The sequence below is a fragment of the Dama dama genome, chromosome 18, assembly GCF_033118175.1.
Source record: "Dama dama isolate Ldn47 chromosome 18, ASM3311817v1, whole genome shotgun sequence".
Classification (NCBI taxonomy): Eukaryota; Metazoa; Chordata; class Mammalia; order Artiodactyla; family Cervidae; genus Dama; species Dama dama.
In genome coordinates, this window is record NC_083698.1 from 88158403 (window position 1) to 88186266 (window position 27864).

At 54.0% G+C, this 27864-nt stretch overlaps 2 protein-coding genes across 2 annotated transcripts; one reads left to right on the forward strand and one right to left on the reverse strand.

Moving 5' to 3' along the window:
- Positions 1–298: 298 nt before the first annotated feature.
- Positions 299–16982, reverse strand: IMPDH1 (inosine monophosphate dehydrogenase 1). Its single transcript, XM_061165736.1, has 15 exons — positions 16768–16982; positions 12485–12583; positions 10262–10310; positions 7657–7758; positions 7443–7517; positions 6957–7163; positions 6719–6806; positions 5725–5924; positions 5008–5098; positions 4671–4766; positions 3485–3628; positions 3235–3379; positions 2540–2683; positions 2321–2404; positions 299–1053 (listed from the first exon to the last, which is right to left on the reverse strand). Exons 1-15 carry the CDS (start codon positions 16935–16937, stop codon positions 1032–1034), a joined length of 1716 nt encoding a protein of 571 aa, XP_061021719.1. The 5' UTR covers positions 16938–16982; the 3' UTR covers positions 299–1031.
- Positions 16983–26585: 9603 nt separating this feature from the next.
- Positions 26586–26900, forward strand: LOC133072457 (small ribosomal subunit protein eS27-like). The gene has a single exon (XM_061165738.1). It carries the CDS (start codon positions 26615–26617, stop codon positions 26867–26869), a length of 255 nt encoding a protein of 84 aa, XP_061021721.1. The 5' UTR covers positions 26586–26614; the 3' UTR covers positions 26870–26900.
- The last annotated feature ends 964 nt before the right edge of the window (positions 26901–27864 follow it).

A 27864-nucleotide genomic window follows, 5' to 3' on the forward strand; every position in this document is an offset into this window, starting at 1 on the left:
GCTTGTCTTCTACAGCCTGGACGATCCCCTCTGCGACAGTGCCCGCCTGCAGGAGCTGCTGGCCGCCTGGCAGCGGCTGGGCATGCCGGTGTGGGTGCAGGCCTGGGCGACCTCGCGCCATGCGGCCCACCTGCGCCAGCACCCCCTGGAGTACAGCAGCACCCTCATCACCTTCCTGGGGAGGCTCGGCCTGGCGGCCCCCGCAGCCCGGCTCTGACGGCGCTCTGGGCTCTGGCTCCCCGCTGGGATGGGGGCCGCCAGCAGTCCAGCGGACAGGGGACAGAGACAGGACGGCAGAGGCGCTGAAACCTCTTGATTTATTCAGATTATTTTAACATACAATGACGCAACTGTGGCCCCCAAAGTGTGCAAAGTTAAAGCCTTCGACTGCAGCTGAGAGGAGAGGTCAGGGATGGTACACCTGGGGATGGGGGCCAGTCGAGAATGGCGGGCAGCCTCCTCCCCAGAGCCAGGGACGGGTGGCCTGAGGGGCAGGGCTGGGGAGTCCCGGCCAGGGGAAGGGGGCAGAGACCTCCCTCCGGCCTGGGTCAGGAGCCCGCTAGCGCCCCACGGCTGAGGGCGCAGCAGCCTGGGAAGGGGCCGGAGGCAGGCCAGGAGAGCACCATTTCTGCGGTGTGGGGGGTGCCCTACGGGAGAAGCCAGGAGGGGCCACTGGTCCCAGGGGTGGGAGCCAGGCCGGAGCAGGCTGCAGCGAGAAAGACCTGAGGCAGGCGCAGGGCCTGAGAGTCCAGGCTGGCTGGGCTCAGGGGGGCTGAAGAACGGGGGACCTGGGAGGACTCCCAGGGCAGGCCAGCCCGGGAGCAGTCCTGACTCTGCGGGGGCGGGGCGCAGGGGGAGGCCCGGGGAAGGGCCGTGGACACCCAGGGCCCACCCCCCGCCTCTCTCCCTGGAAAAGGAGCCGGGGAACCAGTAGTGCAAGTCTGTGGACTGCTCAGTTACGGAGGGAGGCTGCGCCGGAAGCGGGGCCCTGGGGCACGCCCCCTCCGCTGCCTCGGCCGCCGGCGCCGTCCTCAGTACAGCCGCTTCTCGTAACTGCGGGCACAAAGGCAGAGCGAAAACCCAGAGTGGGCGAGCGGGAAGCGCGCCCGCCTTCCCAGAGCCCCTTGCCCAGGCTGGCCCTGGGCTGCCAGGTGGCCCCCAGGCTCTCAGGGGAGGCAGTGAGCTGCTGCTGAAGCCCCTGCCCTTCAGCCATGGTGGAGGGGATGGGAGTGGGCGTGTGGGAAGGGACGGGAAGCAAGCCCAGTGCCTCTATTCATCCACTTCAGGCCAAGGCTCCCGGAAGAGCCAAGCCAGGCCCAGAGACAGCCATGCTCCTCGGGCCGCAGCTGGTGGAGGGTCTGTCCTCAGGGCCGGGGTGGAGGCGGCTCAGGACAGCACCGCCCATCCTCACAGGGTGAGGTCAGGCCAAGCCCCGGCTCTGCCGCTCACGTCTCCACCCACCCCTGCAGGCACAGTGGCCTGAGCCCCCTGTGGTCACTGGGTCCGGTCCCAGACAGGCCAGCCTCAGGCCTGTGGTCAGGGACGCCTCTCTGCACCCCAGGAGGGGACGTTTCCCCTGCAGGGAAGGCCAAGGCCAGCTGCCCCCACCACGATGCTAGTCCTAGGGTCCAAGTCCCATGATGACACCCCAGCTCCGCCCCCAGCCCAACACCACCCACCCCAGCCCAGGCCCCACCCAAACTGCCCCCTGCTCTACTCTACGCTTGGCCCCGGGCAGCGCGGTTACTTACACGGCAGAAAGGTATAGCTACGGGAGGATGGGGCAGAAAGAGACACAGGTTAGATGCCTGCCTCTGCCTGGGGGGACAGGCCCTCTTGATCAGGGCGGGGCTGCATGCCTGCAACTACTGCTGCCAACTAGCGCTACCCCCGCCCACAGTCGCCCCAGCGCCGGCCCTGGCATCGGTCTCTCTGCCCTTCTCCCTACCAAGGGCTCGCGCCCCCAGCCTCCACCTGCCTGCTGGGTGCCACCACCAGCGAGAGCCCAGCACCGCCAGCCCTGCGACCAGCCACCAAGCTTCTGAGCAAGCAAGGGCTGGGAAGCCGGGAGGGGCAAGTGGTCACATCTCCCGTGCCCGGCTCGGGGTGGGGGGGTGAGACACCCGAGGGGAGGGGAGGGCCTGCCTGCATGGGAGGCTAAAGGGCGGGGTTCCAGGGTGGGCCAGGCACCAAAGGAGAGGGTGCTGGGGTCACCCTGCCACAGCCTCCATCCCTGAAACCTCGGCTCAGCCGCTGAACCACGGCCCCGCCTGCCCGACCCACGGCCAGCCAGCCAGGGCCAGGAGGCCTCCGCACTTACGAGTGCAGGCCATGGACACCACCCTCGATCTGGGCTGACATGGTCCGCTTCTCAAACTTGAGCTCTCCTGAGTACATCATGGACCTGCCAGCAGGGAGACGGTGCCAGTCAGGGGCAGCAAGCAGGGAGGAGAGATCGAGACAGAGAAAGGAATCGAGGGAGGGGGCCAGGAGCCTCCCACTAGCCTCCCACCTGTGGCCCTCGAGCTGCCGCACTCACCGCAGGACAGACAGGCTCCGGGCCCCGATGTCCTGGCAGCCGTGCTGGATGCCCGCTATGAGGTAGGGCACGAACTTCTGAATGGAGCCTTTGTCCTGGATGGAGCCCGAGACGCCCTGCGCGATCTTCACCTTGTCTCCCTCGCTGCATGGAGGGTGGGGAGACTGAGCCCCACTGCCCAAGGCTCAGGGGACCCCACTCCACCTCTCGAGGGTACTGGCAGAGGGGCTACTAGTCAGCAGGCATGTTCAGTCCTTCAGTTGTGTCCGACTCTGTGCGACCCCATGGACTGTAGCCCTCCAGACTCCTCTGTGCATGGGATTCTCCAGGCAAGAATGCTGGAGTGGGTTGCCGTGGCCTCCAGGGGATCTTCCCAACCCAGGGATAGAACCTGTGTTGCTTATGTCTCCTGCATTGGCAGGCGTGTTCTTTACCACCAGCGCCCCCTGGGAAGCCCCAGAATGACCTCTAAAGCTGCTACTCTCTGTGCTACAGCATAAATAAGCGTGCATTCCTAGTCAGGCGGCCCCGGCACTGTCTCGGGCCTGTGACTCGTTGCCCTGTGCCTCGGTTTCCAGATCAGTAATATGGAGACTGGGAGCCACTGTGGGAAGTCAGAAGGTATGTGCGGACCTGAAGGACTGGAGGCTGATGTGCTGGCCCAAGGCCGGGGAGGGGGAGGGGCGGGCAGGCACCTGAAGTAGCGTTTCTGGCTGCTGCTGCTCTTCTCCATGGCGTCCAGCGAGCCCATGCCGCGGTACTTCTTCAGTCTCACACCATCCGAGAAGAAGTATTCGCCGGGGGCCTCCGTGGTAGCCGCGAGCAGGGAGCCCATCATCACTGCGGCGGTCGGAGTGGCGGGGGGGGGGTCAGTGTCTCTAGCCCCTGGGCCCTCCAACCACCCCTTGCCAGCCTGCCCCATCGCCAGCGGACCCGCCCCCTCACCTGTGGAGGCTCCAAGGGCCAGCGCCTTGACCACATGCCCCACAGTCTGGATGCCGCCGTCAGCTATGACTGGGACCCCAAAGCGCCGGGCGTACTCAGCCACCTTGTACACGGCAGTGCCCTGGGGCCGACCACAGGCCATCACTGGGGACGGTACACGAGACAGGTGTCAACAGCAACAGGGGCCAATTACAGGCCCCTCACTCCTGGTGCCCAACCTCCACTTGGGAAAAAGGACTGCTCTGGATATTCACATGGAGGATAAAAATAACAATAGCACTAGGGTAAATGTCATTCCAGGAACCTGGACCTCCTCACCTACAAGAGCCCTATGGGGACGCCAGCGGCTGCATCAGTACTGACCTCAGCCTCGCCTCTCCATGCACTAGCTTCCCCTTCACCATTACTAGGGTTAGGTACTCACAGCCTCCTTTGGGATATTGGTTTGCATTTCTTTAAGCTTCATTGTCCAAGGCTCTTAAGTATTCGATTTCTAAGTGAGAATTCTAAGAAACCGGCCCATATCTAGGGAATGGATGCAAGGCTAGATAAAGGAGAAAAGCAGTCTCCTCTGCCTGTACCTCTGTTTTGTTCTTTTCGCATCCCCAAGATTTAGAACAATGCCTGACACACAGCAGGTGCTCAATTAACATATCTCAATTTATAGAAAAAGCCTACATCTCACCTCAGGGGTCAGCTAATACATAGGTGGAATGGAGTGGGTTGCCTTGTCCACCTCCAGGGGGATCTTCCCAAACTGGGATGGAACCCTGGTCTCCCACATTGCAGGTGGATTCTTAACCGTCTGAGCCACCAGGGAAGCCCAGGCAGTTAAAAGCAGAGGCTTAAAGACCAAACAGGTTGAGCAGCATTTGGGAGACATAACCCTCACTAGAGGGACCAAATATCCCAGTCCTGGGCCTGCCAGTTGGGCTTCCTAGACCAGAATCTGAGAAGCAGACTGATACACACCAAAAACTCATGGTCACCTCCTCGGATACCTGTCTCCCCGCAAGTCAGTGGGCTAAACAGTCAGTCTGAGCCTGGGTCATTCCTGAACCCCAGGAAGGGGCCTGACTGAGTGAGCGCTCTGCACGCACTTGTGGCGGGAGAGTGAGGCCCCAGGGCCTGATAAGAGCTGGGGGGCATTCGAAGTGCAGCCACTCACGCTCCTCCTGACACTCACCTTCCTGGGTGATGCAGATGGAGCCACAGCCCATGCCCACACGCAGCCCGTCTACACCAGCGTCAATCAGGTTCTTGGCCTGGGCTGCTGTCACCACTGGGGAGAGCGGCGGTCGGAGGGCAAGCAGAGTGTCAGGATGCCTTGCCCCTGCCCTGCCCAAGGGCGTCCCGGGACCCCAGTCCATACCCACCCCCACCTACTGTGACCAAAGCCCATTCCTGCAGCCCCCCGCCTCCCATGCCAGAAGCAATGCCACCACCAGGGGATGCCAGATGACACGGAGAGGTTACACGGGGAGGGGCGAGGGCCAGGATGTGAGCAGGGACCCCGCACTCACCATTCCCTCCAATCACCTGGAGGTGGGGGTACTTCTGCTTAATGTAGTGTACCATGGCGATCTGATACACGGAGTTCCCTTGGGATGAGTCCTGTGGGAAGGGGACCAGGAAAGCTGAGGGGTGGAGGCTGAGGACCCTCACTGAGGGAGCGGGGTTTCGGGGATTCTGAGTGGACAAACCGATGAAAGCTCTAGGAGAATGCGCCTCTTTTTCTGGGCAGTCACTAGACAACTCTCAGCAGATTCTCAAAGGGGCCTGCCTCCCCCGCAAAGGGTAAGCACCACTCATGGATAGTTGCAGGGCAGACAAAGCCTTCAGACCCACGATATGGACCGGTCCTCACAGCAAAGAGATGGGACCTGGGGTCATATGCTGTTCCCACCAACCCACTAACTAACTTACTTAACCTCTTGAACCTCAGTTTCCCCACCTGACAAACGGGCTTGGTGACTGTACATCAATGAGGACTAACTGAGTTCACCCACATACAGTTCTTAGTGCAGCACCTGGTAAGCCATCGCACTCGATGAGCACGATAAACATCAGGGTCAAGTTATGTAAGTGCAGCGTGCCCCCAGGGGTCCTCACTTTGTTCTAAGCTGTCAGAGTCCCAGTGACCCTCCCAGTTCTGACACTGGGCTTAATTAGAGGTGAAGCTGGCTCTTCATAAATGCAGATTCTACTGAACCACCCCTTCTCCAGAGCAGTGCCCCTACCAGCACTATGACATCGGCGCCTGCCTGGGTGAGCAGGTCCAGGCGGTATTTGTCATCCTCACGGGTGCCCACAGCCGCCCCACAGAGCAGCTGCTTGTGGGAATCCTTGGAGGCCAGGGGGTAGTCCCGGTTCTTCTTCAGGTCAGTGCGGGCAATGATGGCTACTAACTCGTCTCGATCATTGACAATGGGCAGCTTCCCTGACAAGGAACGCAGGAGTGAGATGAAGGAGCAGGCTTCTGGAGGTCGGGTAGGATGGGTAGTGAGGATGAAAAGGGACCAGGCCAGACATGACCTTGCAGTACCCAAAGCCACCACTAGGTGGCAGCAACCACTCAGGAAGTGTTCCCAGGGACCTGGCCCTCTGCCCAGCGAACAGGAAGCAAAGAAACCCGGTTCCTGGAGCTCTTCCTGCCCTGTGGCTAGGCCAGGCCCGTGGGCAGCCCCTGCGCACTGGCAGCCCTTCACCTGCTGGGCCACAGGCCACAGTGGTCGAAACCTCCTAGCCAAGGCACAAACGTGAGGCTCTCCTGCAGGGAGGAACACGTGTCCTGTCCACTGCCACCCCTGAAGACGATCCAGCCTGGGCCACGGGGGCATTTCCCAGGGGCTCCCGTAGGGACCTAATGAATACTATGTCAACTGCCCCACTGTCAAATGAATTTAACTCTAGGACTTCTCAGAGCCCTTGATAAAGTAATTCCTCATGCAAGATGGGGACACAGAAGCATTTTCGACTTTCTAGGACCACACTGCCCTTTCTTCATGATGAGTGTTTCACAGAACTAGTTGTTCTGAGAAGCATACTGTGAAGACGCCAAATAAGGGATGGGATTTCCTAAACTAGGAAAGAGACCTCGGGAATCATGCTCCAGTCTGAGGTTATTCAGACCTTCCCCAAGGCCAGCCTGGTTGCAGGGACAACCTGCAAAGCTGTGAAGCAACAGGGGGCTCTGGTGGAAAGGGGGTGCATTTTCCAACTGCTCCCTGGTACCTTTCTTGCTGCGCTGCAGGATCTCATTTGCCTCTTTCAATGTCACACCCGCCGGAGCCACCACCAGCTCATTCCGCGGGGTCATCACCTGTGGGGCCAGGAACATTTGCCTGCAGGTTGGCAGGTGAGAGAGAAGGGAGCCAGGCCTCCCTCTGGTCCCTGGTCAAAGGCACCAGCCTGAGGCCCCGGACCTGGGGTCCTCTCTGCCCCAGCCACGCCCTCCCTGCCCCAGAGGTACCTCACTGAGAAGGGTGGTGTGGTCCTTCTCAGCGAGGAAGTCGATGTCTCGGGAGGTGACGATGCCCACCAGCTTGCTGCCCATGGTGCCCGTCTCAGTGATGGGGATGCCTGAGAAGCCATGCCGGATCTTGGCCTCCAGCACGTCGCCCACGGTGTGCGAGGGGCTTAGCACCACTGGGTCCGTGATGAAGCCCTGTTCAAATTTCTGAGGGGAGAGACAGGGGAAGGAAAAGGCTGGAAGAAAGCTGGAGATGGTGTACAGTCTGGTCACAGGGGACAGAATGTACTGGGGCAAGAAACCAGTGGGGAAATGAGAATTGAGCCCTGTGCCCTCACTGGAAGGCCAGACAAGACCCCACAGGAGTCAGCCAGGGAGCACATGGGCCCACAGAGCTGGCACTGGGGGTTTGGGGAGGGGTGAGGGTCCATGAGGCAGGGGACCACCAGAAGGCATCTTCTTCCTGGGAACGGGCCTGGTACTTGCCTTGACCTTCCGCACCTCATTGGCCTGGAACTCTGGAGTGCAGTTGTGGTGAATGAAACCGATACCGCCCATCAGCTGGGGTAGAAGGGAAGTACAGTTAGAGTCAGGGGCCAGCCGTTCTCACTCTGCCAACCCCACCTCTGATTGCAGTTCCTCCTGACGTCCGGGCCCCCCTGCTAAGTCCTCCCGGGCCCCACCCACGTGCCCAACTCACAGCCATTGCAATGGCCATGTCAGCCTCTGTCACAGTGTCCATGGGGGATGAGATGAGTGGCGTCTTCAACGTGATCTTCCGAGTCAGGGCTGAAGTCAGGTCCTGAGGGTGGAGACACGGTCTACGTGAAAAGTTTTATCATGCATTCAACTAACACTTACTGAGCTCCTGCGTGTACCTGGCACCGGGAGAGGCCCTGGGGATACAGCAGTGAGCAAAGCGAATGAGGTCTCTGCTACCTCCTCTGGAGCTTACCTTCTACTTGGAAAGAAAAATGACACACACGAAACATATCCAAGATGATTCCAGTTGGGATGAAGGCTCCAAAGAAAAGCAAGAGGCAAAGTGACCAACGGAGGAAGAATGTGGTGGTGGGAAAAACCTCTTTCTTGAGGGGGTGATAAAGGGAAACTAGTCACGGAAAAGTCCAAGAGTCTGTCTTTCCAGGCTGAGGGAACTGTGTGTGAACCCCTGTCTCTGATTCCAGTTCTCCTGCGGTGCATTTAAGGAAGAAAAAGCTAGCAGAGTAGAGGAAAGGGAGAGAGATGGGCGGGGGGGGTGGGGGGCAAGGATGTGTAGCCTTGAAAACCTCAAAGAGGAGCTTGGATTTGACTTTGTGATGAGAAGCCACTGGAGGACCACAAGCAGAAGAAAGACATGATCTGATTCATGTTTTAAAGAGGTCGCTCAGGCTGCAATGTGAAGACAGGATTCTGGGTGACAAGGTCTAGACAGAGACACCACTAGGGAGGCTGCTGACAGGTTCAGGTGGGAGATTCTGGGGCCTGGTGAGAGGGAGGCATGGGAAGGAGTCTATTAGGCAGCCCACCCGGAGGAGAAGGTGACTACCTGTCCACAGCTCAAAGGAGAGGTCAAGATGGCAAGAGTATTCAGGAAGCATCTGCCTGTGAGCAGTAGATCAGGCTGGATCACAGACTCCTCCGAGATTCAGGCTAACAGCTATGGATCCTAGCCCCCTAAACCCCCAGACACAGACTTTGCTATGTAACTTTCTGGAGACTCAAAGACCCCTACAGTCTATTCCCAGAGCTGGGCCGATAACCTTGGCCCCGCAGTCTAGAAAACTCCCCGTTCTCCTCGCTTATCCTAGCGCAGAAGAGCCACAGCCTCCTGACACAGACCAAAGGAAGGAGACCTTTGATGGCCAGTGGGCTTCTTCCATCCCTCTCTTCCTTGCACTCTGCCCAGGATCTGGGACAAAGTCAACTGTTAGTCGCTCAGCTGTGTCCAAATCTTTGCAACCCCATGGACTGTGGCCAACCAGGACCCTCTGTCCATAGAGATTCTCTAAGCAAGAGCACTGGAGGGGGTTGCCATTCCCTTCTCCAGGGGATCTTCCCAACTCAGGGATTGGACCTATGACTTCTGCATTGCAGGCATTCTTTACCATCTCAGCCACCAGGGAAGCACCAGCATAAGGCCAGGCCGCTCACTTTCACTTTGTGAAACTGAACAGCCAAACCAAGCAGGCTTCCAGGTTGCTATCACAAAGGGAATATCCAGAATAGTCCTAATGTCCCCTTAACAATCTGTCTGGGTCAGCACTGACTACACAAGCTGGATATGAGCTTCCCCAACATATAAAAGATCTGGGCACACTCAGGCCCTCTGGTGTTCCATAAGAATCAAACCTGAATAAATATTGATGATAACAGCAACAGAAAAACTTTTTTAAAAATGCGTACTAATTCATAGGATAACTTTTCCATGAAATGACTAACACCCATTAGCATTTAGCTTCTTGGCTCCTATAATGTTGTTGCATGTTTTTTTAATTTTATTATTTAAAAAGACTTTTTTTTGGCTGTGCTGGGTCTTCCTTGCTACACATGGGCTTTCTCTAGTTGTGGTGAGCAGGGGCTACTCTGCGTTGTGGTGCGAGGGCTTCTCACTTCGGTGGCTTTTCTTGTTGCAGAGCACAGGCTTTAGGTGCACAGCCTCAGTAGTTGTGGCTCGCTGGCTCAGTAGTCGTGGTGCACGGGCTTAGTTGCTCTGAGGCAACTAAGCCTCAGAGCAACTTCCCGGACCAGTAATCGAACCTGTGTCTCCTGCATTAGCATGCAGATTCTCATCCACTGCGCCACCAGGGAAATTTGGGTTGTCGTATGTTAATAGTGTAAAGGATATTGGTCATTCACTCAGTTTATTCCTGAGCCCCGCTGGTTAGGAGAAGCACTGTTTCCTTGTATTAGACCACAATCTAACTTCTTCAGATCCTCTCGCCAGTTCTTCTAAGTCATGGACCCACAAACAAGTCTGTCCACCTCTTCCAAAGTCTCCATAATTTTACTGGCTTCTAGGATATCTTTGCTTAGCACTTCAGAGGAAATTCAGTAAGTAATAAAGCAGCCACACCTACATCCACCCCCACACCCTCCCTGGTTCTAAACTTTACTGCAGGCCCCAGACCAGACCCACCTTTCAGGATCCCACTGAATCCCTGCCTCTAACCCATCAGGCATAATCCACTGCCCACAGCACAAAAGGCTACATCTGCCTTTCCCAGAAAAATCTCTCTCCCACACCCCTGAGCCAGAGATTAGCGTCCTACACCATACACACAGCCCCTCTGCCCTTCACTCACCACTTCATCAGCTGTGAAGTCTATGAATCCTGGGAGAATCAGGAAGTCGCTGTGAAGAAAGGAAGTGAGCGTTACTGGGTGAAGAGGGGTCCCTGAAAGGGGCAGGGCCTGCCACGCCAGGGGAAGCAGTGTGTGGGTGGGGAGAGGAGCAGAGTATTTGAACCCTGTGACCTGTTCAGGACTGAACCACCCTCCTGCCCCCTGCTAGTATCTTGTCAACCTCAGCCCAGGGAGCTAGAGCCAAATGTGGCACAAACTCTGTGGTCCCGGGTCGCCACCAGGGCAGCTGGCCCCAAACACCCATTGCCTTTAGGGCTCAGAGTTCATCAAGGGACCCAGACATTCCCATAAGGCTGCACACAGCGGATATGGGGCCTGCCCTTGAAATCTTCTCAGTCTTGGAGACGGGGAGATGATAAATAAACACAGAATGCACCTGAGAACAGTGTAGGAGCGCCGCCCAGCATGAACACCATACAGCACACGGCAAGCAGCTCAGCCCAGTGCCGGGGCTGCTGAGTCACACAGGGCTCAGAACGGCACCAAGAGACCCCAGGGGGCTGAGCATGGGTGCATGCCAATAGAGCAGGCATCCCTACCGCTCTGCCCAGTTGGACTGGAGCAACCAATGGACACAGCCTGGGATGGGAAATGAGAGGAAGGGGACACAACACAGGAGGCCCAGCCAAAGCCTGGCAGTGGCCAACACCAACGTGGGCCATGGTCCCAGCAATCCCCAGAAGAGGGGTACAGGCCTGCCCTGATGCTGCAAATCACAGGGTCACAGCCCAGGAGCCCTGAGGGGCCTGCAATCTCAGGGCCTTGACAGACACGCCCAAAAGTAAACGTCTCAGGGTGTTCAGGAACACTCCCAACTGGACTAAGCAAAGCAGCAGGCACCCCAGGGCAGGAAGGAAAAACTACAGGGTGGAAGGGATGGGTGGGGTCTTTAATTTGCCCCAGGGTGTAGAACGACTCCCTGGGAAGTGTTCCTGCGAGACACCATGGAAAAATATATCATATATACTCTATCCCCACTTCATCAAAGACCACCAAAGAAATAATCTTAACTGCCCATGTCCCCTGGCAGCCCTTCTGTACAGTGAAGAGGCCTCTGTGGCTCACTTAGAGGCAAAAGAAGAAATGCTGGAGTCTGGGCCTCTTGGCATTTTCTAGGTATCACACGTATCCCTTGCCTGGCCCACATCTCAGCTACGCAGACAAGCAAGAGGAGACACTCCTTAGGAGTGACTGGGTATCCTGGTGTCCAGGGAAACGGCCTGCCAGGCAGGAGTGCTTACAGGCAAAGGCAGGAGCTAGAAGGGGACAAGGCAAGGATGCTCTTGGCTCAGAGCATCCCTGCTCCTGGCTCAGAGCATCCCTGCTCCACCCTAGTCCCAGGCCCTGATGCTCTTTCCTGGCATGGACACAGTCCTGCAGCCAAGAGAAGAGCTAGCGCCAGGCCTGCAGCCAGCAGGACAACTGGCCCAGGGCCCATGGAAAAACACACTAAGCCAGAGGCAAATGGTCTTGTCTTCTTCAAAAATCCTGGGTGGGGAGGGCTTCAGTGGGTGATCGTCAAACAATACTCCAGCCAAGTGGGGAACACCAGTACTAACTAACTTGGACGCAGGCAGGGGCACACGTGGAAAGAGGGCTGGACTGGAGGGTGGAAAAAAAGTGCCATCCCAACTGCCCAGCTGGGCATCTCCTGGGGGCAACACCCAAGCAGCTGCCTGAGCACCCCTCTCCGCCCCCCGCCCCCCACCTCCCCGCACCGACTCCTGCCCTCGTGGTGACGCTGGGAGTGAGAGGGTGTCCTGGACCAAGGTCTGGGAAAAGTCTCCAGAACTCTCACATCTCGTGTTCCCACACGCCCCCAATGCCCCCTTCATGCGGCCAAGATGCCCCGAGGGAAGAGGAAGGGGGCAGGCCGGACCCGGATCTAAGCAGAAACGGGGCATGGCACCGAGGGCCGCGATGTCGCTGTGCCACGTCCGTCCGTCTGCTCTCGGCGCGGGCCGCGTTCCTTCCCTGGCCCGGCCCTGCCCGCACCCGCCCACCCCTCCCCGTTCGCTCCCGCCGCTGCCCAAGTGGCTCGAATCGGGCCGGGGACGCGGGCGTCACCCAGGAGCGAGCGGCGCACGTGCAGGGCCGGGGCCTGGGAGGATCGCGGCGCGTTAGTGAGCGCGCCCAGGTGGGGCTGAGGCCCCCAGCGCTTACTTGTAGGTGAGGCCGTCGGCGTTGGCGAACAGCTGCTGCGCAGTGAGCCCGTCCTCGGGCACGTAACCGGTGCCGCCGCTGATCAGGTAGTCCGCCATGCTGCCAGGAGACACCGCGACCCGACATAAACACCCGCGCGGGCCGCCCCGCCGCCGAGGCTGCTGCTGCTGCTGCTGCTGCTGACGCCGCACCACGGCCACGCTGCCGCCGCGAGCTGGGCGGGCCGGGGGCGGGGGCTGCGGCAGCGGCGGGGCGGGCCCGGGGAGCCGCCCTCCCCCGCACCTCCGCTCCTCCCGCCCCTCCCTCAGGAGCCCGCCGCCTCCGCCCCCAGCAGCACAAAGAGCCCCGCGGAGCCCAGCCCAGCCGCCGCCGCCGCCGCCGCCGCGCGCACGCCCAGGGCCGCCCGCAGTGGCACAGCGGCCTCTGGGGACCCGGGCGGCGGAGGGCGTGTGTGTCCACCGGCGGACGGGGCGGAGCCAGGTCGGGACACGCCCCCTCCGCCGCTCCAAGTCCCGCCTCTTGGGTTCCCCGCAGCGCCTCCGGCAGGGCCAGCATCCCGGGCCACCCAGGCCACCGACCCCGCGGGCATGAGTCTCCCTGGGGCTCTGCTGCCTAGTCCCGGGGTAACCTCTCACACGGTTTATCTTCCCCAAGACTAAGGCTCAGACTTGAATCAGGGCCCGGAGCCCTGAGGAACTGGTTTGGGCCGACAGCTGCCCAGCACACCGGAGTCTGAGGTTGCATACCCTCTCTGCAGTGCACCCCCACCTGCTCCCCACAACTGGGCATCATTCCTAGGGGTCAGGCATCTGAACAATAACAATCCCTGACCTTTGGGTGGCTTTGGAGCCCTCTGCCGTCTACAAGGCATTTTTCATAAATGATCACATTTACTCTACAATCTACTAATTGCCAATTATTAGGTGTCCTCCCCCCACCCCTGCTTTACAGATGCAAAACCTACAGTTCAGGAGGGGTTGGGGACAAGTACTACCCCTGGTTCCTGATCTAATGCTTCAATCTGACATCCTGTATTATCCCCAGCTCAGAAAGTAGTGTGGATACCAGGGAGGTTTAGCCCCAGAAAGCAAAGTTTGCTTTTATTCGGAGGGTAGCATGGTGGGAAGCTGCGGGTGGGGGGGAACCACAGGCCTGGCTTAGGCAAGTAAGTATACATACAAATTAGGACAGAGGCTAGGGAAGTCTTGAGAATTTCCCCAAGCAGACATTTGGTGGCCCTGGATGCCCAGCAAGACCCAGATTTCTACAAGAAAGTAGTAAGATTAGGTAGCAGGTTGATTCCCATGGGAGGAGGTGGGGTGTCTGGGGCCATCCTTTCCCCTTCATGTGACCAGAACTGCTAATGCTACTCCCTGACCAGAAGTCAGAAAGCAGATGTCAGCCCCTTCCCTGCCCCAGGCCCAAATGCCACCTTCTCCTCCCTCTATCCTCCTCTAGTCCCTACAGCTCACTGTTGGTGAAATGAGGGAAAAGTGGGCCAGGGACCCTGTCCTTTCCCTGGCAGGGCGGCTGTGTGTGGTCCTCCCAGTCCCCAGCCCTGGAGGCTGGGTTTGTTTACCTCTCACCAGTGTGGTGGCAGCTGGGCCCAAGGGAGACTCCCTGAGATGCCCAGCCTCCCTCAGTGACTCCCCAGGACCCTGCCAGGAAAACAGAGACTGTTCCATCTGTGTGAGAGGGGAGGGGAGGCTTCCCACAGAGCTAGAGCCATGAGGCCCGTGAGGCTAGAGTGCTGCCGAGGACTCACAGATGTCCACTGTGCCCTCTTTCTTACTGAGGGGCACCAGAAAAGCCACAGACTCCCAAGTTTTCCTCTCAAACTGGGGAGTCCGAAGGAGGCTCCTGATGGGGGCCCCTGGAAGCCCTCTGGTGTTGAGAAGGAGGGCCTGCTGGGGTTCTCTGCTGAGTGCGGGCTGGGGCCAGCTTGCCAGGAATGCCTAGGGTGTACCTGATCCCTCAGCACTCACAGACTCATGTGGAGGGTCTGAGCCATATGGGGAAGGGGGTTATTCTGAGGGCACCAGCATGAGGACCTCCTAGTAGCCGCCTGGAGGCAGAGCAGTGAGCCTGGCTAGAGGAAGCAACTGGCCATTCAGCGCTGTCCTGGGCACCTTTCTAGCCACAGAATGATGAAGCTAGAAGGGCATGGCAGGAACAGCACACAGGCTGCCCCTGTGGTCTGCTCTGCGTCACTGTCTCCTGAAACGTGGGTCATGGACAGCTAGGGTTCCCCCAGGGCTGGGGCCCAGGACAGCAGCTGGGGTCTGCCAGCTCAGGTGATCTCAGTATGACATTTGCCCTGGCCTCGAACTCGGAACCAGGAGAGGAGGGCTGCCACCAGGCTGAGTTGCGGGGAGAGTCCTCCTCCCAGCATGACAGACCTCACAGCCCCACTCCCTTTCTGCTGCCCCCCTACCCCCCACCTCCCCCACCACCCCCCCACCTCCTCCTGCTTTGACCTGTGTCCGGGCATCTCATTACTCTAAGCTGCTGGGCTCAGCCCTGGGTTAGGCTGTCCTTTTCCAGAGACTGTTAATCCACCTCCCACCCCCCACCCTCAGCTTTCCTCCTCCCTCTTCCTGATCTTCCCCAGCTGCTTCCTCCCTGGGGAGGAGACACCAGGCAACCAGTGGTGTCCCCAGCTCAAGGAAGGGCCAGTGGTCCCCTGAGGCTCCACACCTATCAGCTGGGAGCAGGAGAGCAGGCCAAGCCCTATCAAGCCCCTCCCTCTGACACAGGGGGAATGGTGCCCAGCCAGGCATCCATATCCAGGCAGGTCTCTTTCTAGTCTGGGGCTATTTTGAAGGGACAAAATTTCAAAACACTTCCAAGGGGAGAGTTGTGGGAGTTGCGGGGAGGAGCATTAACACTGACATTGTTGAGCTGTTTTAGGGGACCTAGCTTGCCCAGGTTCAAGCCAGGGCGCAATAACTCTGGCCTCAAACCTAGACTTCTGATGGAACCCTGTCCTCTTCCCACAGTTTCTAAACTACAGCTGGCAGATGGAGGTCTAGCCAGCAGGTTTTGAATCTCACTACACCACCTGGCTGGGTCTCAGGTTTGACACCAGCTCTTCAGAATCTGGTGGGGGTGGCGATAGCACAGGTGCAGAAGCACAGTCTGCAGAAAGGATGCTCCCGCGTGGCCCTGATCTGAGTTCCAAGATGACACTCTTGCAACACCTGCCCCCAACCGAGGCACTGCCTCCCTCTAGCCCCTGTGGGCCCCTCTCCTCCTATGTCTCTCTCTGTCGCCCTAGACCCTGAGCCCCAGTAGCTGGGTTTCTAGGATGGCAGGAAGGATACAGGTGCTCGAAACTGAGTCAATTCTAGAGAGCCAGCCTTCTGGGGCAGGAGGGGCCAGGTTTCACCCAGCAGCCCCTTAAGCCATTAAAAGTTCTTACATAATAGCGGCCAGCCCCTGGGCAGAACTAATTCCCCCAGACCACCAACCCCCCCCCCCCCCAAAAAAAAACCCCAGCTTCCAGGTCACCTCCCCAAGCTGCTGAGCACCAACAGATGGGACACAGAAAGAAGTCCAAATCCTCTGGACCGGAAGGACAGTGGGTTGCATTTCAAGCTGTGGTACAATCCTGAGATTAGCCACTGTCTCCTTTTCAGTCAGTCCCCTGGGGCCCAGATCAACACCTCCACTCTTCCTCCAATGACCCTTACAGACCCCAGCAGGGTAAGGGCAGGGCCGGGTTTGGATCTTAAAGAGACCCTGGAGTGAGCTGCACCGGCAGTCTCATCAGACCTCAGTGAATGGGGGAGCAGGGGCTGGGGTCCTCACCAGGATCTGAGAGGGTCATCCATCTGAACATCCACCCTGACAGTAACACTCTGAAGATAGTTCTAGGAGGAGACAGCTAAGGAGGAGTAAGCAAAGTTGGAGATGGACTCCAACAGGTTCGGTTTGAAACCCCCCCCCCCCCCCCCCCCGCCCCGAGTTGGAGCCACTTGGACCAGGTGTCATCGGGTGTGTAGTTGAGGTCAGACCCCGGGCTAAGATTTTAGGGACCGTTTTTTTCTGACCTGCTCCCGGGTGCTACTCAGCACTGAGCCCTCGCCACAGTGCCCGCCTGCGTCCCCCAACCAAAGCCGGGTGCGTGGTGTCTGAGCCCAGTTTCAGGAAGTTAGAGGTTGAGGCGGTAAGAGGGCTTAAGTGGTGGGACCTGTCCTCTCCCTCCCCAGCAGCGCTGCCCGGTTCCCAGGGCCACCGCGCCCGCCCCGGATGCGTCCCGCGCGCTCTGCCCTGGGCGTCACCTCTCGGGCTCGTAGCCGGCCTGCAGCAGGCGGGCGCTGTACCGCTGCGCCGCCGTCTCGTGTCCCGGGTGCTGCCGAGCTCCGGGCTCCGGAACATCACCGGTTCCGCCTCCCTGCAGAGGCAGCGGGAGCGGCGCCGACCCCGCTGGCGGAGCCCGCGGCTCCTCCATGCGGAGGCCGCGGCTCGGGGCGGGCGGGAGCCTCTTCGCCTGGAGGCTCCCGGGCCACCGCTCGGGAGTGAGTGCAGCCGAGTCGGGTCCGGGGAAGGGGCGGGGCCGCCGAGGCGGAGCCTGCGCGCCAGGGGCGGGGTTCCAGTGCTGCTGGCGGGTCTGCTCCGGGGAGGGAGTCCGCTGTGCTGGCAAAACTCTCCCACCAGCCCATCTACCGAAGTTCAGCCTGTCTCTCCCATCCCCGGATCCACCATAGGATGCTGGGAGATGGAAGCTGAACTGCAGAGGACCTCCACCCCTTCCCCGCTGCCCGGACCTTCCAGTTTTTCCTGGCCCCTTCTAAGGGAAAATCAAAAGAAAAGAGCGCAGCCGGGGTTATCTTCGCGTCTTATGTGGATTCCTCTTCTTGCCAACCGAAGCTCGGTCCTTTGAAGCGCCTCCTACTGGCCAACCGCAGACCTACCTTGCTAGGGCAAGACGTGCTTAGTCGCTCAGTCGTGTCCGGCTCTTTGCGACCCGGTGGACCCCGCAAGGCTCCTCTGTTCATGGGGATTCTCCAGGCAAGAATACTGGAGTGGGTTGCCATGCCCTGCTCCAGGAGGGCGAGATAGGCTGGGAGATTATCCATCTGCCTTTGCCTACCGAGCCCTTCGCCTGTTCAACAGAATCTCTTAGACGGGAGGAAAACAGATTTCCCTTAGCCCTTACCTGTCATTGTCTGAGGAAGGAACAGATAAGAAGACTGCAGGCTCTTTAAGGAAAAGGACCTTGTTTTCCCTCGCCTGGGGTACCCCATAACCAGGAAGTGGGACTGAGCACACAGATGTGCAAACCTCTGTTCATCTACTGACTAAAAAGCATACTTTCTCCTCTTTCAGAATTGTTATCATCATTGTCAGCAATAATTGAGCACCTAGCAGAGTTGGCAAGGAAAAATAAGCGTCCTTCCCCTCAGGCAATTTCTTTAAGGAGACAGAATAGATAGAACATAAGCAGTTGACAAAAATCTGTTTTATTAAATATATTTTTACAAAACTATGACAATCTGAGGGAGCAAATGGTAAACGCTGAATGTCTGTGGGCTAAGATGCATTTAAAGGAGGCGGAGTCAAGGGTCAGAACTTTCAGCAACTATTTCACAAAGGAAATTGAATTATGCAATAAAAAGACTGGGTTTTATCCTGCCTGGTACCTTTTCCTATAGTGTACTCACCTGCTCCCCAGATTCAAGATCAAAGCACAGTTTCTCTGACACTCACCCATACATGAAATCTTGTCACTGTGAGTGCCATTATAGACAATTATTTTTTCTATGGACTGAATGTTTATATTTCTTCAAAAGTCATATACTAAAACCTAATCCCCAATGAGATGGTATTTGAGGCAGGACTTTTGGGAGGTGATTAGGTCATGAGGGTGGAACCTTCCTGAGTGGGATTAGTGTCCTTATTAAAGAGATCTCAGAGAGCTCCCTCACTCGCTCTGCCATGAAAGGACATCATGTCTATGAACCAGGAAGTGTGCTGTCACTGGACATCAAATCTACCAGCTCCTTGATCTGGGACTTCTCAGCCTCCAGACTGAGGGGGGAATGCTGTTGTTTAAGCCACCCAGTCTATGGTGTTTTTGTTACAGCAGCCTGAATGGACTAGGACCATTTTGTATAACAAGATTATTACCACGTTCCTACAGGTTTCTCAAAGAGGCAAGAGCAGACTAATCTAAATTGTACACAGTGATGAAGTCATTTTTCTGGTCCCTGTTTGTGAACTGATCATTCTTTACACAGGAGGAGTCAACACACAGGTTTATGACCAAACAGGAGAGGTGGTATAGCAAAGAGAACTAGGATTGGCAGTTAGGTGAGCCTTGGTCCAAATTCAGGCTTTTTACTATACAATTACCTAAGTCAATGTTTCTCTGAGCCTCAGTTTCCATATTTATTTATTTTTTGGCTGAGTCAAGAGGTTTATGGGATCTTAGTTCCCTGACAAGGGATTGAACCCATGCCCTCTGCAGTGGAAGCCTAGAGTCTTAACCACTGGACTACTAGGGACATCACTCTTCATCTTACAAATGGAGTTATAATATATATCTCATATGCTTTGCCATTAGTGGAATAATACAGGTAAGCGTTCTGTGTAATTTTAAGCTGAGTAAGCTATGGTTACAAATATTCTGCACTTTTGACCCACAACTAAATGATATATGTTGTAATTTCTATTATATATTCATTAAATAAATGCTTATTTGGCACCTCCATGTGCCAACTGGATGCTGAGAATACATGGTGAACAAGATGGTCATTGTCTCTGCTGCCGTGAACCTTAATGTCCACTGGGGCAGAAAGACAAACAGGCAGTGAGGGCACGATGTAAGAAGGGCTCTGGTGGGCAGAACGGCCCTTCACACAGGCCAGACTCCTGGGCAACACACAGAACATAGCCAGTTGTTCTGAGAAAGAAATGTCAGGGTCCACTTCAAAGGTCCCTGGAAGTAGGCAGAATATGAAAAATAAATGACACATATACATGATGAGTGGGAGCCCCCCCCGTGACTGAGACCTGTGCTCACTACAGAGCGGCTCTGTCTGTTCTCCGGAGCTTGTGGGCTACAAATGAAGTTTGTTAGCCAACTATTCATTAAGACAATCCCATAACCTGAGGGCCTCAGTGTGTCATTTGAAAGGATTTTACCTGTAGTCGAGTCTAGATCAGCAGTTCTAGGATATTTGTGATGTCTGGGGACATTTTTCAATGTCATGACTAAGGAGGGAGGAGTGATTTACTAGTGTCTGGTGAGTAGAGGCCAGAGAAGCTGCTAAACTCCTACAGTGCACAGGCAGCCCTCCACAACAAAGGGTTTTCCAGCCCCAATTTCAGTAGTGCTGGTGTTGAGAGACCCCAGTCCAGAGGAACTATTTGAAGAAATCAGAACCAAAGAAAACTACTAAATTTTCCTAAAGCCACAGGACAATGAACGGTTTTGGTTACATGAAAGAGCTGTGTATCCTTACTGGACCTCCTCATCTGAGAAATGAGAATGTTGGATTTGATTTCTTACAAAGTCTTTTCAAGCTTGAAAGTATATGAATCAAATACTTTTATAGGATTAGAATGCAATTAACATAGGGCTATAAGATTGAAGAATGGCGGTCAGTCCAGGTACTAGTGTGTCTGCATTTCTTTACTTTCCAGACTTCCTGAAGTCAGGTGCATAGTCCATTCATCAAAAATGTATGGCAAAGAAGAGAAAAAAGAAGAAAAATGTGTGGAACACCTCCTATGGGCAAGGTGCTGTGCTTAGGTGTTAGAGTGGTATGCAAAGAGAAATTCGATAGAGCACTTACCTTAGAGTTACCTACAACAGAGGAAGGCAGAAAAAGTAATTCTAACTATAATATGGGACCAAATCCAATGGAGGGGAGAAGACCAACGTTTATTCAGTATATTTGCGTCAGACACTAGGATAGATCTTTGCATATGTTTCTCATTAATTCTGCTTCCCATTATTTATTATTTCTCGGGCAAAGAAACCGAGGTTCAGGGGGACTAAGCAGTTTGTCCACAGGCATAGAAAACAGTGATGATTGCTGACGTCCAGGAAAGATGGTGGGCCTGTTTATTCCTACACTTGAGCTTTTAAATATCTTCCTAGTAACTCTCATCTTCTTGTACAGAACCTGACACCACCAGTGGAGAATCTAATACAAGGTATATAGCCCATTGCAGGGGAATTCAAAAGATAATGTAGATTATTTTGTGATTCAGATTTTGATCCAGATATCACTTGAAATAAGCGGTTTAGCTTGGAAATATTTTTATTGTGGCCTCCATTTATTATAACAAATTTTCTGAAGTCAACATAGCGCAGTTCCTTGCTAACAATTGTTCCTCAAGATCTAATGGTGGGAAGAGAGTGGACTGACCTTTTGGAAGCGAATATGAATATCGCCATCCCATAAAAGTGTAACTCAATCCTAAAGGTAGCTATCATAATGATTCCACTTGTACGTCTTAAAAAAAACTTTTTGATTCAGGAGTATAGCCAATTAACAATGTTGCAAAAGTTTCTGGTTCGCAGTCCAACCCCACCATATATACACATGTATCCATTCAGCCATATATACACATGATGTATCCATTCAGCCATATATACACATGTATCCATTCTCTCCAAAACCCACTTCCCATTCAGGCTGCCACAAAACATTGAGCAGAGTTCCCTACTTGCACTTTTAACATTTGCAAAGTGTGCATTGATTTGTTCAACAGGAATTTGTGAAGCACTTGATGCATATAGCAGTGTGTTAGGCATGTTAGGGCACTGAAAGAAAATGACATTTTAAAAGATAAACAGTAACATAAAGTAATGGTTCCCAGCTGGAGACAGTCTTGGCCCAGCATTCCTTTTGGGGTGTCTGAAGACATTTTTGGTTATCACAGCCAGAGGAATAAAAAATTATCTAGAGTAAAATGTCAATAGCTCCAAATTTGAGAATCCCCAATATAAAGGAATTACATGCTCGTTAGTAATGCCAGTTAAATTTACAGAAGTTGTAAGCAGAGACCCAACACTATAGCTGGGGTAATCGAGGACAATTTCACAGAGAAAAAAAGCTCCTGCCTGGCTCTTTGAAGAAGCTAGGATTTAGGAAGGGAGGGGGCCTGACGGGGACATCCCAAGGAAGAAATATGGCATGGGTGGAAAGTGCTGAGGTGAAGGGAGCTAGGAGGTTTCTGGAACAGTGAGCAGGCCATCCCTGATGGAGCATTATCTCCACTCCCCAGTCTGTGGGTTGGGTCATCCTGGTGGTGCCACATCTCCATGTGACATATGAGAAAACTGCAGCAGAGAAAACTCGAGAGCCGATCCTGGGATGGTCTCTCTGAGTTGGAGAAGAAGCCAGTCCTCTTGTTGCCCGGGCCCTGGGCTGTCTTCGCTGTAGTCCACCTCCTCTGAGCCATGGTCCCACCCAGAACTGGGATCTGCCATCAGAAGAATCACTCAAAGAAAAACTTCCTTCTGTCCTGAATCCAGCTGTCCTACTCTGGAGCATAATTATTTCTTTATTTGAAAGGACTCCCTATAGAAATATAAATACACACACACACTCTTATGCTTCTCAAGCCAGAAAAGAAGAGAAAGCCTGGTAGAAAATGGAATCAGGTTCTAAAGAACACAAACACAAAATTAATGGAATCAGTCAACAGACTAACTAGGGGAAGAGAAGCCAGAGGTTCAATAGAAACAGAGCAACTTTCGGCTGGCTGTGCTAAGGTCACCATAAAGTGGTAGGGGCAGGGCGGGGAGGAACAGGGACAGGTAGATCTTCTATATTGTCAGAGCAAGTGAAATGGGAAGGAAATTTCACCTGGCGGAGGGAGAGAACCACGAGTTTTGCACTCAGACACTCCATAAATGTACAATGAGGATGATGGCTGATGCTGATCTAAAGACAGAGGTTCCAGGGTCCCCAGGCAAGATCACAGAGCCTGTTCCTGAGTCTGATCTAACTGCCTGGAGTCTCTCCTCTCCAGTCTACATTTAGGGAAGAAAAGATCTGGAGGCAAAACATCAGGAGCAGGGGCAGAAAATGGTGGAAAGGAGAGCAGAAGGCAGGTGTTCTTGGCCGGCTGAGATGGCTTGCCACCTGGACTTGGAGAAAGCACCCTGGGGGTTGCCAGGGGCAACTGCAGGCTTTGCAATGGCAAGGAATCATCTACCTGTGCCCTAGATGTTAAGAAGGAGGGGCCTGAGGTCAGGGAAGAAGGAGCACCCCAGAGATTAGAGAGATTAGAGGTCCAAACCTGGGTCTCTCTCCCACCCCTGCCAGCCACCCACATCCAAAGATGGGGCCAATGGGAGGAGGTGCAACCCACATGAAGGTCTCATGACTGTTTTCCCTCATCCCTCCTTGTCCCAGCCCTGGCCTCCAGGGCTTAAATAGCTTGACAGCTTTGCCATGTGTCACCCAGTTATTGATTGCCTTTCCATCTCCAGTGAGGACGAGGTTCTGGTTGCTCAGGATTGGTGTATGGGTGAGCCTGCAGTGTGAACTGCGGTGGTGGGTAGAAGTCACTGGTCCGGTAAATATCTATGCCAAGACCACAGCAACTCCTCATGCCCACACTCACAGCATCCTCTGCACCAGATCCCCCACTGAGATGCCCTCGCCTGAAGGGGCACAGGTGGCACCAAAAGCTTTTCTTTGAGGACAGCCTGTCCACCTTCCCACGCTTTTATTTCCAACTATTTCCCAGCCTGGCTGCATAAGAAAAATGTAAGCAATGTGCAAACTGCACTTTTCTCCTGCCTGGGAGGCCCTGACATTATCACAGCCATAACAAACCCCGGCCTTCACCCCAGCCCACTCCTGCCTCTTGCCCGAGGCCCTGGCAGAGGGACCCAGAGCACTGGTAGGGTCAGTGTGGGCCCAGGGCACCAGGGCAGGCCCCCACCCTGTTCACTGCATTGCCTGGCCTGGGGAATGGCTACTGTGGGTGCTTGTCAGTCCCCAGGGTGCCCCGAGGGAACTGAAGGTGGGAAGGGGAGGTTATTCCTCTCCAGGAAGAGTGGGGAGCTGGGGCCCAACTTTCCCAAGTTTGAAAAGAGCCTCACCCCCGCCTCCCTCCCTGCCAGCCCCTGTGTCTTGCCTCCTGCCAGGTCACAGTAGGCAGCTGGACAGAGAGCAGGGGAGAGAGGTGAGTGGGGCCCCCACCTACTCCTTGGGGAGAAGGCCTGGATACTGGGGGGAAAGAAGATGAAGGGGAGGACCCAGTCACAGGAGTGGGGAGTGGTAGCCCCAGACCCACCTCACCTCTCCAAGCCTCCCCCTCCCCCCATCCCCAGGCATAGCCTCCCACTTGCCTAATTCATCCAAGGGCACATCTGAGCGTGTCATCCCTCCCCCCTGCTCCTAGGCCTTGAGACCCTGCTGATTCCCACGGGCTAGACTCCCTCCTGCCCCATGCACTCACCCCAGTGACACTCTGGGGGATGCTTGGAGAGAAGTTATCTGCTCTCCTGTTTCCACCCCTCCCCCCAAGCACTCCAGCTCCCATCTCAGCTCCCGCCTCAGGGTGAGGACTGCCCAGCTCCCTTCTGGAGCCTTGGGCCCCTTGGCAAGTCCCCAGGGCCCCTCACAAGCTTCAGCCTCACCTGGTTACCTACAGGCGGGCCCTGTATCCACAGCACTGCCTTCCCTTCCCTTAGGTGCATCTGCACCTCAGCTGAGGGCTGCTGGCTGGGGAGGGCTAAGGCACCAGAGGACCAGAAGGCAAGCTTGGGGGTGAGAAGGGGAGGCAGCAGCCCTCTCCTCTCAAAGGTGCAGAGGTGGCCTGAGGACTCCAGGCCAGGGTGAGGTTGAGTTAAGAAGAAGTTCTAGGCTTCTCCCTATATTCATTGAAGAAAGGAAAAGGGGCATCATATCTGTGGTCCTAAAAAGCCTGGAGAGGCTCTGCTTAGCTTCCAGCCAACAAAAAGAACTCTCCCAAGACCAAGAGCATATTTAGAAAGTGGTTCGAAAACTTAAGTCATCACTGATCTGTAGCAGAGTGGGTTTCTGCCTATGGCCAGCTCACTGACAGCTCTGCCATAGCCTCACTGGGGGCTGGCATGGGGAGTCAGGCCCTGGCACCTGGTCCCAGCCCCGGGCAGTATGCCTGTAACAGCTTAAGCAGGTGGCAACTGCTGCAGCCACACTGAACTGGGACCTGTCTGCACCAGTGTATGTCCACTCCCTGGCCCACCACATCTTGGCCTCTGCTTCCTGCTACTTCATCATTTGTTTTTCTGAAGCTTGATTGTCATTGTGATGGAAGATGTTAAATGCTAGGTGAGATAACAAATGAAGTTCAGTTACTTGAAAGTGCTTTGACAAATGTCAAAAGCTGCACAAACACATCATTATTCTTAGTATTTCCATCCATCAAGGAGTGTCATAAGTCCTCGCCAGACTGGGAGGGATTGACAGTTCATCTGATCCAGCTCTTTCACTTTGCAGATGAGAAACATGAGGCTCAGTGCAGTGAACTGGTCTTTCCAAGACCACACGAACGGGTTCAGCTGGATCTAGCATCCTGACAGGAGCTAACTGTCCACTGAGCATCCACTATGCTATACTCTTTATTTGCATTGAGTCATTCCACACAACTACCTATCAGATATAAATATTCATTTTATAGATGAGGAAACTGGCTGAGGATGGGTTAAGTTCACTTTTAAAAATTGAAATGTAATTCACATATAAAACTCATTTGAAAGTCTACAATTCACAACAATATTGTAGAGTGATTAGCCTCCAAATAAAATAAATTTTAAAAAGGTCTACAATTCAGTGGTTTTTAGTATATTCACAAGCTTATACAACCATCACCACTATCTAAATCCAGAACATTCTTATCACCTCCGAAAGAAACCCCACACCCGTTAACAGTCATTCCCCTCTCTCTCCAGCCTCTGGCAATCACTAATCTACTTTCAGTGTATAAATTTTCCCATTCTGGACTTTTCATATAAATGGAATCAAACAACATGGGGCCTCTTCTATCTAACTTTCAATTTGCTTTATTTTTTTTTAATATTTTTTTTAATTTATATTCTTATTTGGCTGCACTGGGTCTTCATTGTCCCAGAGACACATGGGGATCTTCAATCCTTGTTGCAGTATGCAGATTATTTTTAGTTGTGACATACGGGATTTCGTTTATTTATTTATTTTGTTGGAGCATGCCAACTCTTAGTTGTGGCATGCGGGATCTAGTTCCCTGACCGGGAATTGAACCCAGGCCCCCCTGCATTAGGAGTGTGGAGTTTTTGCCACTGGACCACCAGGAAGTCCCTCAATTCACTTTAAACATGTTATTTATATACTGTAAAGTTCACTCTTTTTGCTAGGCAATTCTGAGTTTTAACGATTTTTAGAGTCACATAACCACTAATACAATAAAAACATCAGAGAGTTCCCATTACTTTATGCTGCCTCTTTGTAGCCAGCAGTCCCCCACTGCCACCTCTGGTCCCTGGCAGCCTCTAATCTGTTTCCTGTTTCCATGACTTTGTTGTTTCTAGAGTGTCCTAGAAGTAGAATCATACAAGTGTAGCTCTTCAAGTCTGACCTTTTTCACTTAGCATAATGCATTTGAGATTCATCCGGATTGTTGCCTATATCAGGAGTTCCTGCAACCACAGGTTGTTAATTCACTAATCATCTGTAATTATGAATGAACCTCTGTGCTTCCCTCATAGCTCAGCCGGTAAAGAATCTGCCTGCAGTGTAAGAGTCCCGGCTTTGATCTCTGGATCAGGAAGATCCCTTGGAGAAGGAAATGACAACCCACTCTAGTATCCTTACCTGGAAAATCCCATGGACAGAGGAGCCTGGTGGGCTGTAGTCCGTGGGGTTGCAAAGAGTCTGGCATGACTGAGTGATTAACACTTCACTTCAAACATTCATGACAGTCGCCCTCTGTTTCCACAGCATGCAGCCAACTGGATATCCGTATGTTGGGAAAAAAGAATCCAGAAAGTTCCTGAAAGCAAAACTTGAATTTGCCACATGCAGTCTATTTACATTGTATTTACAATGATTTACATTGTATTCCTTAACCTAAGTAATCTAGAGATGATTTAAAGTATATGGGCTTTTCCGGCGGTGACGACCTCCTCACGAGAACATGCCTCTCGCAAAGGATCTTCTTCATCCCTCTCCAGAAGAGGAGAAGAGGAAACACAAGAAGAAGCACCTGGTGCAGAGCCCCAATTCCTATTTCATGGATGTAAAATGCCCAGGATGCTATAAAATCACCACCATCTTTAGCCATGCACAAACAGTAGTTTTGTGTGTTGGCTGCTCTACTGTCCTCTGCCAGCCTACAGGAGGAAAAGCAAGGCTTACAGAAGGATGCTCTTTCAGACGGAAGCAGCACTAAAACACCCTGTATCAAGATGAACGGGAGACCATCCCAATAAACAAGTTTTGGATAAAAATAAAATAAAATAAAGTATATGGGAGGATGTGCCTAGGTTATATGTAAATTCTTCACCATTTTACATAAGAGACTTGAGCATGCGTGGATTTGGGTATCTGCGGGGGGTCCTGGAACCAATCCTCTGAGGATACTGAGGGATGAGGGTTACAGGTTTTTATGTTAAACATAAAGTTCCATATCTCTTGGGTAAATAGGAGTGGAATTGGTGGGATACACAACAACCATTGTTTAATTTTATAAGAAATTAACCTGTTTTCCAAAGTGGCCATATAATTTCCCATCTCCAGTTCTAACTGCTCTGCATGCTTGCCAGCATTAGATATGGTCAGGGTTTTTGCTTGCTTATCTTTTTGCCATTCTAATATGAATACGTATGAAGAGGGCTTTAAAATTTGCTTAAAATCAAAAACAAAAAACAAAACAAAACAAAAAATTTGCTTAAAATCATACTTAGAGTGAGTGGCATAGCTGATGTGTGCATGTGCCTGCTCAGTTGTGTCTGGCTCTTTGCGACCCCCTGGACTACAGCCCACCAGGTTCCTCTGTCCATGGAATTTTCCAAGCAAGAATACTGGAATGGGTTGCTATTTCCTACTCCGAGGGATTTTGCTGACCCAGGGAAGGAATCCGTGTCTCTTGCGTCTCCTATATTGGCAGATGGATTCTTTACCACCACACCACCTTTTAATTGTAATCTATCTGTCTCCAAAAATCCATTCCTCTTCTTCTACACATACTGCTCCTTAATAAGCCAGTTCCTCTACCCTGACTCAGAACAAGTGGCCTGTGAATCCACTCTGCCAGCCAGAACAGCACAGATCATGTTGCAGTAAGAAGAGCAAAATCCAATTACCAGTGACTTCAAATAGCAAAGGTTTCTTTCTCATTTATTTTGCATATTCTCTGTGGATCAAATGGGACCTCTACTCCAAGCT

Excerpts from the sequence above, each read along its gene's own strand:
- LOC133072457 (XM_061165738.1), top strand. The coding sequence starts at position 26,615 with ATGCCTCTCGCAAAGGATCTTCTTCATCCCTCTCCAGAAGAGGAGAAG.
- IMPDH1 (XM_061165736.1), bottom strand. The coding sequence starts at position 16,937 with ATGGAGGAGCCGCGGGCTCCGCCAGCGGGGTCGGCGCCGCTCCCGCTG. Across the intron at positions 7,759-10,261 it reads ACTTCACAGCTGATGAAGTG|GACCTGACTTCAGCCCTGAC; the intron begins GTGAGTGAAGGG and ends CTCCACCCTCAG. Across the intron at positions 3,380-3,484 it reads GGCCCTTGGAGCCTCCACAG|TGATGATGGGCTCCCTGCTC; the intron begins GTGAGGGGGCGG and ends CGACCGCCGCAG.